This window comes from Ictalurus punctatus, chromosome 3 (genome assembly GCF_001660625.3).
Source record: "Ictalurus punctatus breed USDA103 chromosome 3, Coco_2.0, whole genome shotgun sequence".
In the NCBI taxonomy this organism is placed as follows: domain Eukaryota; kingdom Metazoa; phylum Chordata; class Actinopteri; order Siluriformes; family Ictaluridae; genus Ictalurus; species Ictalurus punctatus.
In genome coordinates this window covers 26,094,820-26,113,901 of record NC_030418.2, presented here as the reverse complement: position 1 = coordinate 26,113,901, position 19,082 = coordinate 26,094,820, and the positions used below count along the sequence as shown (strand labels likewise).

The window sequence follows — 19,082 nt, the reverse complement described above, 5'->3', positions numbered from 1 at the left end:
CCTCAGGCACAGATTCCAGACGTTCCCAAGCTAACTGTGAGACAGAATCTCGCCAGAGGGATCTGGCTCTGTCCTGGGCTCTCTGTTCAGCGGAGTGTGTCTGATACAGCTCTTGGGCGTCCTTGTAAGATTCCCAAACCAGCTCAACTGGCTCGCCTCGATTCGGAGGAGCAGCGGCTTAAACGGAAAATGTGATGTCTGAGCAAAGTTAACAAAAAGTGACCCTGACACTAATCTATACCAGCCAGGGTTCTCCTTACCAAAGAAAGGCTTCGGCGCAGCACCTGGGTGTTTTGTGGAGCACATTAAACCGAATTAAGGTAAAAAGGCATTTCTTTTCATTAAACCTCACGTTATTTGGTGAAATGAATAGACTTTTGTCTACAAGTACAAGTACAAAGTGTTGCCAGCTTTCTTCCACAAATATGGTAAGGAGAGTAGTCGAAAACAACATGAAAAATTTAAACAACATTAAATTTCCTTCAATTAATTCCAACCCGACCACCACCCCCCCGAACCCAGACAGTACCTAAGCAGGGAAAACCACACCATCCTTTTAAAAATTAAAAATAAAATTAAAAATCACATTTTTAGATGCACTTTAAGTTCCATTTTGGGGAGCACAAATAATTATTAGCCACATGTATGAGCATCATCTAGCTTTTTCAACCACTAACGCAGCAAATTCTTACACACTCTTGGCATTTTCATGCACGTTTGTGCCCGTCTGAGAACAGGTGCATGCTGCTGCACATTGTTCAAGACAGTTACGTGTCTGCTGCAAGAGAACAAGAGCCATTTTTGACAGATTTCTACATGGCCCTATGTTAAAAACGGCTAAAACAAACAGTCAGTGCTTCCTAATCATGACATAATGAGAGTGGGACTATGACAGACTGTCGACAAGCTGCTCGCTCTGTTCTTAAACCATCGTGTTCAGATGCATGGTGTTTCGGATAATCTGTGAACACCGTTAGAAAGGCGAAATGGCCGAGCGCATGAGGCCCTTACCAATACACACGCGGGTAAGGTACAGAGGAAACGCTCACACCCGACAGGGGTTAAACTAAATAGCGGGATTATTAAAAAGGCTGTAATTAACAGAAACGATAGACAGTCAGTTTTATCACAGCTCTGTTAAAGCTGCTCTCTCTGGGTGTGTAAAAAGCACCAATGGGAGCAGGTGTGCTGCTGTTGCTGGGCAGTGCGATGTCAGGATGATGCAGGACTGAAGCTTCAGTGAGGCTGCAGAATTGAGTCGAGTCTCTCATCTGCGGCACAGAAATAAAAACACGACGCAGACACTACGAGGCCTGGTATAAAAGGCTCGTTTAACATTTCATCGTGCAACATCACCTCCGTCAGCAGTCAGCACTCCTCTCAGTTTAAACAACCTCAGTTCACAATACAGTGCTATACGACCTTACTAGCCAGTGCAGGTACATCGTGAAAGTTGTAGATTTCTGTAAATATTTTATATATATATATATATATATATATATATATATATATATATATATATATATATATATATATATATATATATATATATATAATTTATTAATTTCTCACCTGCATTAAAGTACTAATTTAATATATAATAAATTACATATTGTTATGCATTGGCAAAAAATTTCCCTCAATGTGCCATGGGTGTGTGTTTTGTAATTCGATTGCATATTTCAGTAATTAATTTTTTTTTTATTATTAATTATCCTGAAAAATATATAAATAAATGAAATTCAACTGGTATTGTAGTGGTCACTTTCTCCAATCCAAGAAAGTAGGCTTTATGTTTTTATATGAACCCTGCCTCAAGTGGCCAGTAGTAAACAGAAGTAATGGCCAGTAACGTTTGCGAAAGCTGACTGTACGTTTACTTCCAGTGTACAACAGATCAATAACAGAACATGCTAGAGCCCAGCTTTGAAAGTTAAATGTACTGGCATCATGACTAAAGGAAAATATTGAAGTTCTCCCTCTCTCCTTCTGTCGAGCCACACATGATATTATGGAGATGCCAGCGATCCTGACCCTTTCTGATCTCCGGACCTGCCTGGTCCATCCTGATGCCCTACCTCTGATTGGAGCTCTCATCAACTGGAGGCTACATTCTGCTACTGAGGACGACCCCAAGCAGTGCAGCCTGGAGATTGCTGAGGATGACGCCGCTTGAAGTACCATGGAAATGGTTTTGGACCACAGTTTCACATGGACATTCTTGCTGTGATGCTGGAGCTACGGTTGCTGCTATGGCCTTAGGACTGCAATTACCACATACAGTTTTGCACTCAAGTCTTCTTTAATGAACAGTGGATCAGTTCAACAAAACAGACTTCATATAAAAACCATAATGAACTTCCCTTTACTTTCACACTATCCGTTGTCACCCAGATGAGGACGGGTTCCCTTCCGAGTCTGGTTCCTCTCAAGGTTTCTTCCTCAGATCATCTTAGTGTTTTTCCTCAGCACCGTCTCCACCAACTTGTTCGTTAGGGATAAATTCACACACTTAAAATCTATATCCTGTGTTTATATGTTTCTGTAAAGCTGCTTTAGAGACAATGTCCACTGTTAAAAGCGCTATACAAATAAAACCGAACTTATTTGCGGATTATATTTAATTATTCGTACACGTTTTAAGTTAGTTACCGAGTGAGTTTACTACATCTCTGACTAATCTGTACTGTGCATGCCCTTCACTGAATAAACAAACTCAACTCATAATTTTGTAAATTATACTTCATTACTTTGTTTATTTAGACTTTCCAAATGTAAAACAGCTCCACCGCGTAACGTGTATGTTAACTATCAAAGTGGCCTAGAAGCTTAGAAAGTGAGCGGTGCTAACGATACGATTATTTCCCATGGGAAGATAGAAATAGAATACAGGTGTTGTGCGCTACATTCGTAACTATACGTTCTGGAGACAGAGATAGTCGTGTGAGCGGTGTATGCGACTAACCTAACCGGTCCAACAACTTGTGACACGCTCATCCAAACACACACACACACACAAAAATGTATGGAATGTTAATACAGCTGTATTAACTTTTGCAACATAGACTAAATGTGAAATTGTAAATATTTGATGAAAATAAAGATACAGATATTGTACTGTCAGTGCAAGAAAGCTATAGAATTCCAGAATGTGATATCTTATGAATATGAACCATCTTACGGTCCTTAATCTGAGATAGAGCTGCTACACCTCCTGCTACAAGTTGACCGTAGAAACTAGTAACTTAGCAGGAATGTGGCAATCCCGCAATATCAAGTATTGCTACATCTATTAGATAGACATTGGTCTGAGATACTAGACCAGTATCAGGCCCACGGGTGGATAAATCAGTAGCCCAGACACCCAGGACAAGCAGATTTAATGTTTGGGTTATACATTTTTATTTGAGTCATAACTGCCTAGTGGACAAACAGCTTCAACAAGAGAAAGAAAAAGATGAAACCCTACTTCCTACTCACTTTTACAAAACAACGTATGTTTAAACATAAAGCACTTCACAGTGGTGTGGCACATCTAGCATGGTGGTAATTACAGGGTGTCCCAAAAGTCTCCACAAACAGGGGAAATTAACAGTGGAACTGAACATCCACTGTCACAACTGGTGTAGAGTTGGCCATACATTGGTCCTTATTAGGGATGAAACGGTTCCCGGTTTCACGATAAACCACTATAAACTTCCCCGGCAGTTAGTATTACCGTGTCCTATTTAATTATCATTAAAACCGTACCCGATTATCGTGATTTGTAAAACTCGCGGTAAATGCGTTTTTGTACTTTTTGTACCTCTTTCAGCAGATTTGAACAATACTGTGATAATACTGATAACCGTGATAGCTTTGGTCACGATAGTCGTGATAGGAAATTTTCATACCATTACATCTCAAGTCCTTATGTAAAGAGACTTTTGGGACATCCTGTGCATTAGATATACCAATTTTAAGCCACGTCAATTAGGGACTGGACAGAACTTTCACTAGCCTGCTTTGGTAGCTAATAAATTTGCCCATATGCCCACCCCTGAGGCAGATCAGACTTAAAATTTCCCAACATCCAATTTACTGATGTATCCATTATACAGGTTGTGAGTACATGTGCTGTTGAATACCAAAATCAGTTGGCTCAGATAGCATCCTTATTTCCCGTCTTGAACACATTATCAGCCCAAAATGGCGCCCGTACAGCAACACTCAGATAAGAGTGTTAAGAGTGAAAATCATATATTGGAAACCTGAAGAAAACGGTGCAGAATTTTGTGAGTTAACATGGGTGTGTGAAAGTCTATGAGCTTAAGCCTGGCCAGAGCCAGATGGTTGGTGATAGACAGTGTTACTACGTCTCTCTATGATCAGTCTGGGATTATCCTATTATGTGCTTTAGATGCCTGAGGATTCACAGCAGTTAAAACAAAACAGGTCCTACAAATCCCCACAGCAACACAGAGAGAAGTGGGGAGAGATATTACTGTCACAGTGATCTCAGGGCCACACACCTGTGCCAAGCCACCACTCGCTCCATGTGTACTTTTTAGGAATGGTAGATAGTGTAAGCTCTGTGTCTTGTTTATAAATGTTTGCCTGATATAGGCAAGGGTTTGGTTAAAGATTCAACTCAGTAAATAGATTAGGTAAGACATGGAATGCTGGGATATTTAAGTTCTGATAAACTGTGTCGCTTTATCAGAGTCATTGGTTTAGCTGTGAAAGTCCAGCGCTCTGCCACTCTGAGCATCTTCACAGACAAACCTAGAGACTAACGGAAGAAAAACTCGGATACCACAGTATTTAAAGCTTCATTTACAGCTTATGGACGCCATCACTTTCACCTCTTTAAATTCATGCCTCAGAGCATTACTGTTCTGCGAGTTACAAATAAACAATGAACAGGGCCTGGCAAACAGTGACTCAGCCCCTCTGAATAATGTTTACCCTGGGTAGCACATGGCGCTGTCAGATCCACGTCACAGAACACATAACGGCTCTTTCGTAAACGCCCCTGCATTTTCCTGGGAGCGGAACCTGCTGTGCAAACACCAAGTCAGAAAGCAGAAGCATCCGACTATGAAAAGTTGTTGTCTCGAGCCTCTGAACTTAAATGACTCTCGTCACGTTGTCCTGCTTTATCTGAGCGAGGAGTATTTACAGTTCATTAACATGCTGGAAACAGCGCTCGAGTGAGACATCCTCCTGTAGGGAAAGCAGGTGAGCCGGGTTCGGCTCTGGGCTCTGCGGGCAGTAGTTAAGAAATTTAAACAAGGCTTTATGACAGAAAATAAATAAAAGGAAGAAAATAAAACTTTGACCCAACACTGTTCACCCTAACCAAGGGATTGCTTTAAAGTAGCCCTCAAAGACAGAGCACTTCTGAACGGAGGCTGTGCTCTTAAGCAGAAAGTACGCTTCACTATTTACACATACGCGTGACGCAAATTTCGTCATCAACAGAGTACGTGCGTACTGTACCCTCGCCACCCGATTTTTCCAAATGCGCTTACTTTGTACGCGCAAGTCGCATATGCGCATTGAATTTCTTTGCACTATTTAGTTGTAACACAAGGTGGCAGCAGTGATCCAGGGCCGATGATTCTCAAGGTAGTTGAAGAATAAACAGAAGAGACGGAAACGGGTGCAGCTTAGAAAGTACCCGCATTTGTATAATTCTAGCCTTAAAGAGAATAAGGATTTCTATAGGAGTGCTAATCGTGGCGAGAGATTGATCAAGCATTGCTCTTCGCGTTGTTGTGATTTTTCTTCGTTGACCCCAGAAGACCTGCTTTACTGCTCGAAACCCTATAAATAAGAATGGAATCGCCAAATTGGTCGCAATACCCAGCCCTACTAGCTCTCACTCGTCCCCTACAACTACAAATTGTTCTAGTTAACCAATGCTTCCTCCGATACGTGTAGCTTGGCCACTGCTACTTTTTTGAGGAGAGCACCAACTACCCTTGTCCATATACACGACAGGGCTTTTCTGTCACATGTCCTCACGTTTGTTTTGCTTCTGAGAAGAAAATGCCAAATTCAGGACCAAGTCAGTGTCTCCAGCTAGCTAACAATCTTGCTATCCATGGCTAGCAATGACACAACAAGGCAAGTCTTGTTTTTTATTATTATTATAATTATATGTTTCTATTCTCTCTCCTATTCCTCTTTAAATATTTGCTGCATATTCTTATTTCTATATAAACTACTACAGCAATCTGCATAAAAAAAAAGTTTCCATCGCCATGGTTACCTCATGAAAGATGCAAGCATTGTTTTTGTTTGTCATATGAAAAGCGCTGCCGAGTGAAGCAATTCTGACCTTTCATACAGGAAGCAGAGAGACAGAGAAGCGGAGATGCAATGCATTGATCACCAAATATGTGAAAAAACTTGATTTGGCCTTGAATTGCTGGTTCAGTTCTTCTTGTTTTTGTTTGTTTTGTTTTTTTTTTACATTAAAGCCCCTCCCTCAGAGCTGCAACAAACCATGACCAGGGTCAGACATCTATTATTTATTATTATTCAGGCAGGTCACTAAGGTGGCATGCTGTGCATGCACTGATCTCATCACTGTATTAGAGGTATTCAAAATCCAATCTCTCCTAAATAATGGTTGCTGCTCAGCACTGTTCAAGCACATCCACTCTCCCCTGAGATTAACGCAAGAACAGGTGAACCCTTACCACAAAGGCACTTCATTCTGCGTGATTCAGCAGTTCTCAAATCCCAATCACAACAGCTGCAGAGCGAGGCAAGTGTGGGCAGCGAAATCACGCTTTTAGACGTTAAACTGACGGCTACGACGTTCAGCAAGCCTCCTCGGGTTTGAAGAGGCGACCACTGCAAGGCTCCGAAAGTCACTGTGTATATCCAGACATGCTGGACACAATTTCCTCAAACAACATGGGCCATCACAACACTTCACACACACACAGTTGTACCAAGGGATATTGTTTTTTAATAACAACTATCAGACAGAATGGATGACCTGGTGGTAGCTGTTCAGGAGCAAATTTAATCAGCGACTGAAAATGTCACACCTGTGACTGTAAATCAGTTCAATATTTGTTCTGTATGAACTGGCCGATTTTCTTCAGCCAGGTAATCATACACTGCATTACTCTTGAGTACCTGGCTTAGGTTTGTGGGGAGTTTAAAAACAAACAAACAAATCCAATGTATTGGAAATTCTGCTAACGGAGTCATGTTAAAGCTCACCAACCCCCATGCAAACAGGGCGTGGCAGGCATGGCTAACATATCTGAGCAAAGGAAAACCAGTTGCTGGTTGCTATTTGCCAAATGCCTACGTAAAAGACTTCCTAGTAATGGTTCAGAATTCAGGGATTTTATTTTTGCTGGAGGTAGGTATTCATTTCCTAGAGTTTCCAGCTGAGCCTCCCCCCATTATCCTAGTTGTGAAAGGCATGAAGGTTTCAGCTGAACAAAAGAGAGACGGGGAGTACAGTTATTAAAGGGGGAGGGGTGTTGTGGTACATACCATCAGTATATCTATACAACGCTGTTGAAACAGCAGATTCACATTTGCAATTAGATTACACTTTTCATACTTTATCCACCCCCCCCTCCCCACCCCACCACACACAGTCTAATATTACCATCATTGTGGGTTATTTCTACTAACTTGCATATTATGTAAATAAATAATGGTATGCCTTGCATACATACCCCAAAGTACATATTTAGCTTTTCCAAATTACAGCTCGTGATGCGCACTTTGCTTGATAACGGAAATGTCGCCACAACCTCAAAACTGTCACATACTCCCATCACGATGAGGAGGTCCTTACACCGAGCTAAATACACGTCCACGCCCAAACACGCATGTCTTGAGATCATTAAAAATGCACAGTTTGCTCTATTAAACATTCACCACGGCAGCCTCGCTGCTACGTTTATCGGCCCTTCCGCAAATTGGCCTCCAGCAACCAGCAAGAAAGCCCTACGGAGACACGATAACCAAGCACTAGCTAAACGCAGCACCTGAGCAGACAGACGAGAGGAATCAGAGGGAGTAAGTGAAAGAACATGAACGTGGGGGGTTGCAGGCTGACATGAACAGGAAAACAGCGAGAGGAAAAGGTTATTGCCCTCTTTCCAATTTTGAGTCAAGTCGGGCTGCGTGTGTCATTTATTCAGCGATGCTGCTCGACGCGCCTTCTGACGCCATCTGCAATCGGCAGTGTGTGTGTGTGTGTGGCTGAACCATGCTCACCAAGATGCTCTCAACCATACGACAGCTAACGTCTTTCAATAACAGAATCAAAAGAAGCCTAGTAACGGCGATAAGCTCCAGAAACAGAGGGAAGACAGAGGCTTGAAATGACAGCCAGAAATGACGTCACAGCCACACTACACTATCTGCGGTTATTGTGGGCGCGGGTTCTTTGCTTAGAATAGAGTCTATAAACGTATTTACATATCTCTGTGTGTACAATCCTGTGCTTCATGCAAAAGACTGATATGTAAAGTGCATGCACTGCAGACACAAAGCTGTGTGCGTTACCTTTTTAAGGGACCATTAGTAATTGGACAAAGTAATAATCATAACTTAAATTGTCATGTTTAATACATGGTCGCAAATTCTTTGCAGTCGAAAGCCTGAAGTCTGGAACCCACAGACCACCAGATACTGGGTTTATTTCCCTGATGATGCTCTGCCTTTACTGCAGCTGTCTTCAGTTCCTGCTTGTTCTTATGGCATGTTGCCTTCAGTTTTTCCTTCAGTGAGTGAAATGCATTCTCGTATGGACTCAGGTTAGGTGATTGACTTGGCCATTCCAGAACACTACTTCTTTGCCTTTAAATAGTCTTGGGTTGCTTTCGAAGTATGCTTCGGGTCATCTGTACTGTGAAGTGCCATCCGATGAGTTTTGAAGCATTCGGCTGAATCTGAATCTAGTCTTGGATACTTAAGCATCCATCCTGCTGCTTTTGTCACATCAATAAACACGAGAAGCCGTTCATTCCATTGGCAGACATACAGGCCCATGCCATAAGATAAGGTGGTATGCATTGGATCATGAGCAGTTGCTTCCCTTCTCCAAACACTTCTCTTCCCATCATGCTAGTACAATGTGGATGTGGTTCTAGTACTGGACAGGCTCCCCCCCCCCCCCAAAGTTTTTAATCTGCTCATCCTGTTTTTGATGCTTACCAATGGTTTATTTGGTGGTATTTGATTGTATGTTTACGCCGACACATATGTTCTTCATCTGGACCACTATGGTGAAGGGGTTTACCTGCACCAGGGAAAGAATTCTTTTGTTACCTACCATAAGTTGTTTTTCAATTCAATTCAATTTGATTTGTATAGCGCTGTTTACAATGGACATTGTCTCAAAGCAGCTTTACAGAAAGATATAAACACAGGATACAGATTTTAAATGTGAGAATTTATCGCATATTTATTTTATCCCATAAGTTTTTTTTTCCTGGTCTTCCGGGCTTTTTCCGTTTCTCAGCTCACCAGTGCAATCTTTCTTTTTAAGCATGTACCAAATAATTGATTTGGCCACACACAATGCTTTCGTTATCTCTCCGATGGGTTTGTTGCGACGGCTCTTTGGACTTCATATTGAGAATTAACAGCAAACAGATTCCAAATGCAAATGCCACACTATTTTATCTGCTTACTTGTATGTGAAATAATGAAGGAACACCACACACCTGGTCATGGAACAGCTGATCAGCCGATTGTCCAATAGTTTTTGGTATTTTTGCTTAAGTTCAACTCCAATATACCGTGGTAGACAGTTAAAATAACAATAACTATGTTCAAATATTTATGGACGGCATACATGGAGGCAATCAGGTTTATACATTGCTAAATCATAGTGCAAGTTTTTGTGCATACTCGATTACTTTATATGGCATCATTTTTCTTCTGCTGCTGTTAGTCCTGCATTGTTTGAGCACTGTGTGTGTCCATGTTCTCACATGCATGCTGAAAGACTCAAAGGCCAAAGGACTAGGACTGATCGTTCTGCTTGTGGCGTTTCTAGCTGAATTATAGCAGGTGTGTTTTGTGTTCTGGTCCGCATGGATGGTCAGGAAACAAAGGAGTTATTTAAAAAATAAATTCCTAGAAAATGAGAAGGCATTTAACCCGGCTCATTTTTCTGGCGTTGGCCGAGGTTCTTCTCAAGTATCCTGGAAACTATTTTTCCTCTCGGATTCTTTATCAGATTGCCTGGGCTCAAATTAAAAAGTAACAGTCCTATTCATTTAGTAGGAGCCATTCAAACGCCAGGGTTCCATCGCTCTAAATCTTGCCTCTGGCCCATGGCTTTAATCAAAGCTGAGCTTCGCCTTGCTCATGCCAGAATGTTTCACACAGACGCTGCAATCAGCTGTCTCTGAGCTTCCATTCGCTCTGTCAGCTGTTAAAAGGGCAGAGCGGTGACTGTCACCAATGCCATATTTATGTGTTCAATATTCAAGAGAGGGAAAACAGTGAAACCCACATGTAATCCATTGCTCGCTTTATAGTGCTTGTCAGACTAGCTTTATTATACTGTAAACATGCTGGTGTAGAGATGCTCAAGTGTGCTGATCTAGATTTAGGCAAGAGTCAGAAGATATAAAAAGGAAAAGGATTTTTTTTTTTTTTTTTAAAGCCAGTGCTCCTTTCATAAATGCATGTAATCTGAGAGTGCATACAAGCCAAAATGACAAGTAACCTTACTGTAGAGTTGAAGTGCACAGTGTTCACTGTCATGTCAGATAACTGCCTGTTCATGCTTCTTGTCGATTATTAGTTCATAGTTTAATCATGGAAAAGAGCACATATAAAACTTGATTTAAATCCTACACCGTTCACCCAAATTGGATGTAAATACCTGTAAATACCTATCAACATCTACTGTGGTAGACTGCTGAAATAACAAAGACTTTGTTGGTGTCCAAATATTTATGGACCCAGCTGTATTTTGTCCAGAACTTTATTAGCCCCTTTGTGCATCAGCCTCCCCAGCAGAGGAAAACATAATGCATTAGACACATGCACAATGAAACCTAATAAGCAGTAAATAAGAATTGGCAAATTGTTGTCCTGTGACACCACCTTAACATACCGTATTCAATTCCGTACTTATCTGTACATTACTTCCTGACTTCAGTTAGCTGGTTTTGATAAGGGGTTAAACACACAACGGTGCAATTGAGGGTTTTCTGAACAGGACCAGAGTTTAACTGCTGTGTACCGGCTAATTAACACGAATTAACATGTTGCCTTTGACAGCCCTGTAGTTAACATTATGAGAGACTGCTTAGATAACCTGAGATTAGAATACAAGCAAATCTTTACCATGCTGAACAAGTGAATAATCGTTCGGTTAATTATTCACTGAAACGTGCATTGGTTCTGCCGTCTTCCCACGGTAGAAACATAGAACAGTGAGTGAATTTGACACAAAAGAAGGCTTAGCAGGATATTGATCCCGTCACTCTGAAAGATCCCTGAATTTCAACTCTACAAGACGAGGTCAGATCCCAGCCAGATTAGTACAACTATGCCACTGCATGAGCCATAACGTGAGATCTGGAAAACAGACATGACAACTGAGAGATGTAAAATAAGATCACGTGAGGAGACGGCGAGTTCAATTCTCGATGGTGCCATAGAGATCAATGGCCAGAAGCAAAAGAATGGGATGGACGGCATATTATCTCTGTCAGTGTCAGCAGCACTAGTCAACCGTGAGTATCTGTGAGCTCATGCATGTGGAAGAGGGCAGATAGTGCTTTCCCAGAGTGTGTTACGCTGCCCTGTGACACAGCATAAGCAGCATTTTGAAAAGATGTAGTTGGCTGGGTTCATGTATCTCAGAGGAAGCACAGGTTAACCTACACTCTTCGCCCTGTTCGTAGCTGTTCTGTGATGGTGAGAGCTGGCTGGTGGGTGGGATTTTGCAGGTGACTAAGATAGGGATAGGCTCCAGGCTCCCAGCAACCCTGTGTAGCATAAGCGGTACAGAATATGGATGGATGGAAACTAATATTTATATATTTATTTATCTATTTATTTATTTCACTGTACATTGAGGCCATTATCAGCTAACTCTCAGTTGGTACATTTCAAATTTGTAAATTCTTGTGTATTAACGCGTATACAATACGAGCACACAGGAATTAGTCAAATTGTCGACTATTGTTGAATATTCTAAGATTGCAATATAGGGTCAAGTGCAAAACAATACATCATCAACTTGATATTCTGAGGTTCAGGTACACGGAGTGTCCACTTTCCAGAAATAGATCCGCAGCTTTTGTTTTTCCTGTAGCAGAGCAGGAGGCTCACGTATCCAGTCCTTCATCACTAGGAGTTTAATTAGCCCTGATGATACCGCTGACACTGAAGTCCAACTAGTCTAGTCGCAGGATGAAACAAAGAGGTAGAAAACAAACAAACAAACCAATCTCGTCATCTAGCATCAGGTCACTGCTAACATGGTTTCATGCTACTGGATCAAAAGGACAACATAACTGTACAGATCAGTATCAGTAGTACTCGGGAAAGATTAGACCAGTCTCACATTTTGAGTACTCATTACAAGTTTGGAAACATTATGCAGACACCACTGTCCACACTGCAGTCTGGCGTTTACACACACAATATACCCTATATGCATGCTACAGTAGCAGTAATGTCTTCAGTGAGCAATGACTTTGCAGTTAAAGACCACAACATTAATAAAGTAAACGATTTTCATTGAGAATACTCTGGTTAAACAGTCTTCACATCTTGATATCTATTAATAAAACGGATAGAATGCTTTTAGAAAATCAATCTTGGTAACCGCCCTAAAAAACAAATAAAGATGCATTAACCAATCAGGAAACTTCTCTTAAAGGAAATAAACCTAGGATTATGTCAGTCATTGATATGCTGAAACAAAGGGCGGCAGTTAAGCAAACGTTTCCGCTTGGCAGTCGCTTGGCCTTGTGGGTTCTGGTGTAATTTGTTATTCTCTCAATATAACACTATTAAATACACAACAGTTATCTACGTTAAACACAAAAGTAGCCACAAGTTTTTATCTGAGAGGGCTGAACTGAAGAAGTCATAGCACCAAAAAACAACAAAACAGGTTCATTACAACTTTTCTAGGTTAACCCTTAAAGACCTAGATCGGATTTTGGGTAACCTGACTCTCCTGTATTTTTGTTTTTAACCTATTCTAGCTTAATTTTCAATCTAGCTCATTTAAAGCCCCAACTGTAATTTTTTTTTTTTGCATGAGAATGGATGAATTATCCAGAATTTGTGGAAAAACACCAGAAATAATTTGGTGTGTTTTAACCTCCTGAAGTTTTTTTTTAGAAAGTTATTCCTGGATGTTTTAGACTTCCAAATGAAATTGTGTCTTCATCCAACATTCCCTTAGCAAGTTATAGCCATTTATTACAATATTATTCTAAGCGTTTTTGAATGAAATGTACTGACAACGTAGATGTGTCCATAAAAGTTCAGGGAATAAAGTAAATAAGGAGATTATTATATAATAACAGAACAATGAAGCAGCAAAAGCTGTTCCTGTTTGGCACAGAGGAATAAACTGCATGGGTTTCCTTGACAAATCAATGCTGCAGAATGTGATAGCGTAACCATGACGTATCCGCATTCATTACAGAGCATCTGAACGTCCAACTGAGATACATTTGATACCACTGGAAAGCTGAGAATCTCCACTTTTTAAAGCATACAGACTGGAGTAGCACTTCAAAAGTTATTAATCATTTTAGAACAACAGTTTCTTTTATCCGCGGGTGGCGTTTCGGTCTTTGAGGGTTAAAATCAATTGCACACATGGAACATGGTACCGCCCGGCACTCGGGTACGATCCGACCCTGACAAAGTACGCAGAATGGACGCGAACCTTAAAAGGTCACGACACGATTCGTCATTTACCTCAGACAAGTTTCCACATTACAACATATCACAATGTCTCTTTCATGATGACAAAGCTGACAAAAAAAAAACAACAACGTTTGTTTATTATCCAATGCCAAGAAACAGAAATGAAGACAGGAACAAAACGCACTATGTTCGGGTCTCTGTATTTAAAAAACAGTCTCGCCTTGGACTGCACCTTACACCGAGAACGCCAAAATCCACAGATAAACACTGAGCTTCATTTGTTAACAAAAACTAAGTGTATATAAACACCAGGTTCACTTTTCCCCCACTAACTGAACAATGGCTGCCTATAAAAAACAATACACAGAAGCAAGAAAGACAGGTCAATTTATCATGAGTCCACACATGATAACAGTAATCATGACCAACAATTAAAAGACACAGACCCTTACATATTATATTTAGGAACTGGAAATAGATGGCTATCCCTCTTACTGAACCATGGCAGAAACAATTATTTGCAAAATGCCTGTGGCTGCAACTGGAGACCACATTGGGAGGAAGTTACAGTCTAGATGTGAGCTGCTGATGCTACATCATCAGAAATTCAAACAAAACAAATAGGTGAATACGACACTTCAGGGTTTGAAAATTAGGCACTCGAAGAAGAGTCGAAAGTGATAAGGACGACAGACTAGAAGTCGTGAGTCTTACCTCTCGCCGTCAGCTTCTTTGTGTTGATAATTTTAGCAGCATATTCCTGCCCGGTTGATTTCTTCACACATCGCCGGACGATGGAAAAGGCGCCCCTGTTTTTAAATGAAACAAAGTTAGACGCTGCAACAGAAAGTATCAATCTTACACTCTGGAAGGATCTCCGAGTACCAGCCTGGAATATTTAACACGCATTTAACGTCATCAATCACTACGCTTAACCCGCTGGAAGGTGTTTAGATAATCTGTTCGTCTCAGGAGATAAAATCCACCACACGTACACTACCAGTCAAAAGTTTGGAGATACTCGACTGAAACGTTTCTCATGATCTTAAAAACCTTTTGATCTGAAGGTGCGTGATTAAATGTTCGAAATCTGTGTCGTAGACAAAAATATAATCGTGCCGACATATTCGCTTTCATTACAAAACCAATTAAACAGCTTTGCATAAAGAATTATCGATGGCCTCAATAACTGCTCTTAAACTTCCAGTAAAAGTGGGGAAGAATGACATAATTGATCACAATATCAATATTATATCATCATATCACACAGCCCTACCCCAGAGAGGAGAAGATCAGAGAAGCAGATATGTTGCACATATGGGTCTGTTACTGCTCTGCTTCCTTTAACTGGCCTTGTTAACCACTGCACTATAGACCGTTTTATTGTAAGATATCATTACTCTATTAGTAGACATTTATGTATAGCCCCCTCAGAAGGTAATGGAATAACAAGGCCAATTCAATCGTTTACACTCTGAAGATATTTTGGTTTGAGATCAAAAGATGAACATGAGACGACAGATCAGAATTTCAAGCTTTCATTTTCTCATCTAGAAGGACTTAGAATATGACACCTTTTATTCGAACCCACCCATTTTTCAAGTGAACAAAAATATTGGAAAATGTGAATGATAGGTGTATCTCGTTGCACAGGTGTGCCCTGTTAGACTGATTGTTCAAACGATTAATAGGGTTGCGCGGCTAGTCTTGGTTTCAGCGATTGGTTTCGCCTGGGAAAACTGCATGTGTTGTTAAAAGGATAAACCAACATCAAGACCAGAGAGCTGTCTATGGGAGAAAAGCAAGCCAAAACAATTTTGAAGCTGGGAAAAGAGGGAAAATTGATCAGAGCCATTGCACAAGCATTGGCCATAGCCAGTACAACAATTTGGAATGTCCTGAAACAGAAAGAAACCACTGGTATACCAACAACCAGCCATGTTGGAATAGGTTAGCTAACAAAAACAACAGCAGTTAATGACAGAAACATTGTGAGAGCTGTGAAGAAAAACCCAAAAATCACAGTCAGTGACATCAACAACTTCCACAGGGCAGGGGTTTAGGTATCCCAATCCACTAATAGAAAAAGACTTTGAGAACAGAATTATAGAGGTCAAACCACAAAATGCAAACCACTCATGAGCAGTAAGAATCAGAAAGCCACATTGGAATTCGCAAAGAAATACAGAGATGAGCCACAAGTGTCCTGAAACCAAGATGAACCTCTCCAAAAGTGAAGGAAAGACCAAAGTGTGGAGAAAGAAAGGATCTGCTCATGATTCAAAACACACAAGCTCATCGGTCAAGCATGGTGGAGGTAGTGTCATGGCTTGGGCTCGCATGGCTACTTCTGGAACACACTCACTAAGCTTTATTAATGATGTAACAGCAAAATGAATTCAAAAAACATTGTCTGCCAATTTACAAAGAAATTCATCCTATCTAATTGGGAGGAACTTCATCATGCAGCAAGACAATGATCCAAAACACACGGCCAACAAGCAAAGCGCTTCAGCAGGGGAAAAAAGCGGAAGATTTTAGACTGACCAAGTCGATCACCAGACCTTAACCCACCGAGTGTACATTTCACCTCCTGAAGAGCAGAAAGCTCCCGAAACAAACAACGACTGAAAGAAGCTGCGGTAAAAGCATCACAACAGCACAGTGCAACAGTTTGGTGGTGTCAGCGGGTCGCCGGCTTGAAGCAGTTATCGCAACCAAGGGCTATGCAACCAGATATTACCTTTACAACTGTCTGTTCCAATATTTTTGCTCAGCTAAAAATTGTGTGGTCTGCTACCAAAGGTGCCATGCTACATCATAGATGTAAACATCAGGAAATGAAAGCTGAAATTCTGATCTACTGTCTCATATTCATCTTTTGATCTCAAACCAAAATGTCTTCAGTGTATAGCGCACAAAAAAAAAAAAAACCTGGCCTTGCTATTCCAATACTTTGGTGGGGAGTGTATATTTTATACAAACACACACACACACACACAATATAAGCTACTGTACTACTGCAAATCCAAAGAAAACTATATATATATATTTAATGATAGCTGTGTGTATTCTAGACCTTTTCTAAATATATTTTAAGAGCTGCAAACCAAATTTCATGCACTACATCAGCTCTGCTTTTATTTTAGGAACATAATTTGACTATTTAAATATTAAGCTCTTTTTTTTTTTTTTCCTTCTTCACGTGTACAATAAAGTTTTGCTGATTTATTAGAGCGGGTTTTTATTTATTTATTATTATTATTGAACTTTCCAGCAAAAGAACACAGCAGATCCAACTTATATTTATAGGCCCACTTGTTTTTGAGTTACGGAGGTTTGGATAGAACCCATTAAATTCAAGTGACCGGTCAAACCAGCTAACAACTACAATAACTCAACAATAAACGAAATGCCTTTGCTTTGTGATTTCCTCCACTGGAGCAAGACAGTTCCCTGACCCCAGTGGACCCCTGAAACACGGACTACATTAACGCGGAGAGCAGGATTAAGGGAATCAGAAATCACTGTTTACAGGGTAGTTTCTTAATCAGAGTATTGCCTTAATCCGGGTGAACACTGTAGGATCGCAGGTGTCATTAATGTCAGCCTGTACGACAGTCCTGACACGGAAAACGGACGCACGCAAGAAGCCTCGTACGGAGTAGGAGAAGCAACACTACACGACTGTGTCTCAAATCTTCTGACACTTCTGAGAATTTAAAAAGTTCGGACGTTAACCGGCTGTCGGGGAACGTGTCAAACTGGCGATCAACGACTACAGATTTCAGCCTGGGATTATAAGAATCTTTTCGGATTCTCAAAACGTGTCCGACCAACTCGTACAGCGCGAATCCGGCTCTAATCGGGTTCATATCTGAATGCGGTTGTGCATGTAAACGCACTGAATGCTCGCGTCCACGTGCTGTACACACGAGTGCACATTTAGGGTGAGGATGAAGTGTGTAGCAGTGGGGAAAGCCATGCAGAGCTGGGCACTGCACTGATGCTCAGGGAGATGAATGCAGAGATGAAGGAGGCCAGGCTGATTGGGCAGCAGTGGCCTACACTCCTCCCTCACTGTGCAAAATCCTTGCATTCATCCCCCTCTCTCACTCTCCATCTATAAACCTACACATATATACACACGTTAATGGAAGCACAAAAACCCCTCACAGGTCTCCGTGTGCGTTTTCTATAACTCGACACGTTTCCGTATTAGAAAGAAGAAAGCCGCAGATGTGTCTGAGACCACACACACACACACACACACACACACACACTCCTAACTGCAGCACCAGCTCGTAACATTTTCCGCTTCATGGCTATAACGGAGCTGTAGTTTATCTGCAGAATAAATATAAAAAAAAAAAACCTTTCTCTTCTCCTCCCAGCCACTAAAATGAAGAAACAGCACAACTTGATGTTTTGAATGCATGTCGGTGTTAACAGGCTAGTTTATCCTCCAGCTCAGAGCTAGCACTGCTCTGTTCACCCTCACATTATACACATCCTATATTATATTATATTACATTATATTACATCATTCAGCGTGCCTCGTGCTCGCGCTCGCGGGCTGCAGTCTGGACCGTATGGGTTTTGACAGGTGAAACGAGGTAACGTTACCCGAACCGAACCAACACACCTGGGACGGGAACGCAGACGGTTAACGCTAAGCCACGCACAGCTAGCTAACCTTCACCGCAAACACAGCGCTTCGGTCGGTTTGTTTTCTTACTTTCCGAGCTCTTCATAAAGCTGATATTCGTCCGTAAACCTCGTCGAGGTTGGAATTGTAGCCATGTTGGTCGGATAGATCGCCCCTCTCGCTCTCGCGCTCGTCTCGGTGACCGCCTCACTTGGGTTTCGGGAGCTGATCTCGCGCTCGCGCGCGCACACACGCATCGAGATATATACACACAGCCTGAGCCGATCCGAGCCGAGCCGAAACCCCGCCCCTCCTACCCGTATACCAACAAAGCCCCCGCCTTCTGCGCTACCATTGGCTAGTCTCGACAAAGCCCGCTGCTTGATTACCCAATCCGAATGCAAATTCTGGACAGCGCTGACTGTACGACCAATCAGAACAGAGAAGGCGGAGTTTTGTTTCGTTTTTAAGAAAGCGGGTAGGAAAAGGACAGGCGCGAGCAGGTTGGTGTAATGTTAAGTCGTGAATTCACGCGAGATTTCAACGT

The 19,082-nt window shown here is 41.4% G+C and overlaps 1 protein-coding gene across 16 annotated transcripts in view; it reads right to left on the bottom strand.

The window, feature by feature from the left end:
* camk2g2 (calcium/calmodulin-dependent protein kinase (CaM kinase) II gamma 2) overlaps positions 1-18,812 on the bottom strand; it is a 76,243-nt gene extending 57,431 nt beyond the window's left edge. For 10 of the 16 annotated variants that reach the window (XM_017464334.3, XM_017464338.3, XM_017464335.3 and 7 more), the window contains exons 1-2: positions 18,626-18,812; positions 14,602-14,696 (exon numbers count right to left, since the gene is read on the bottom strand). In XM_017464334.3, the coding sequence (XP_017319823.1) occupies positions 14,602-14,696; positions 18,626-18,792 (262 nt within the window). In that variant the 5' untranslated portion in view covers positions 18,793-18,812. The remainder of the gene's footprint in view (positions 1-14,601; positions 14,697-18,625) is intronic. The other 6 variants (XM_017464340.3, XM_017464343.3, XM_017464337.3 and 3 more) reach the window with 1 other exon arrangement.
* Positions 18,813-19,082: the final 270 nt, after the last annotated feature.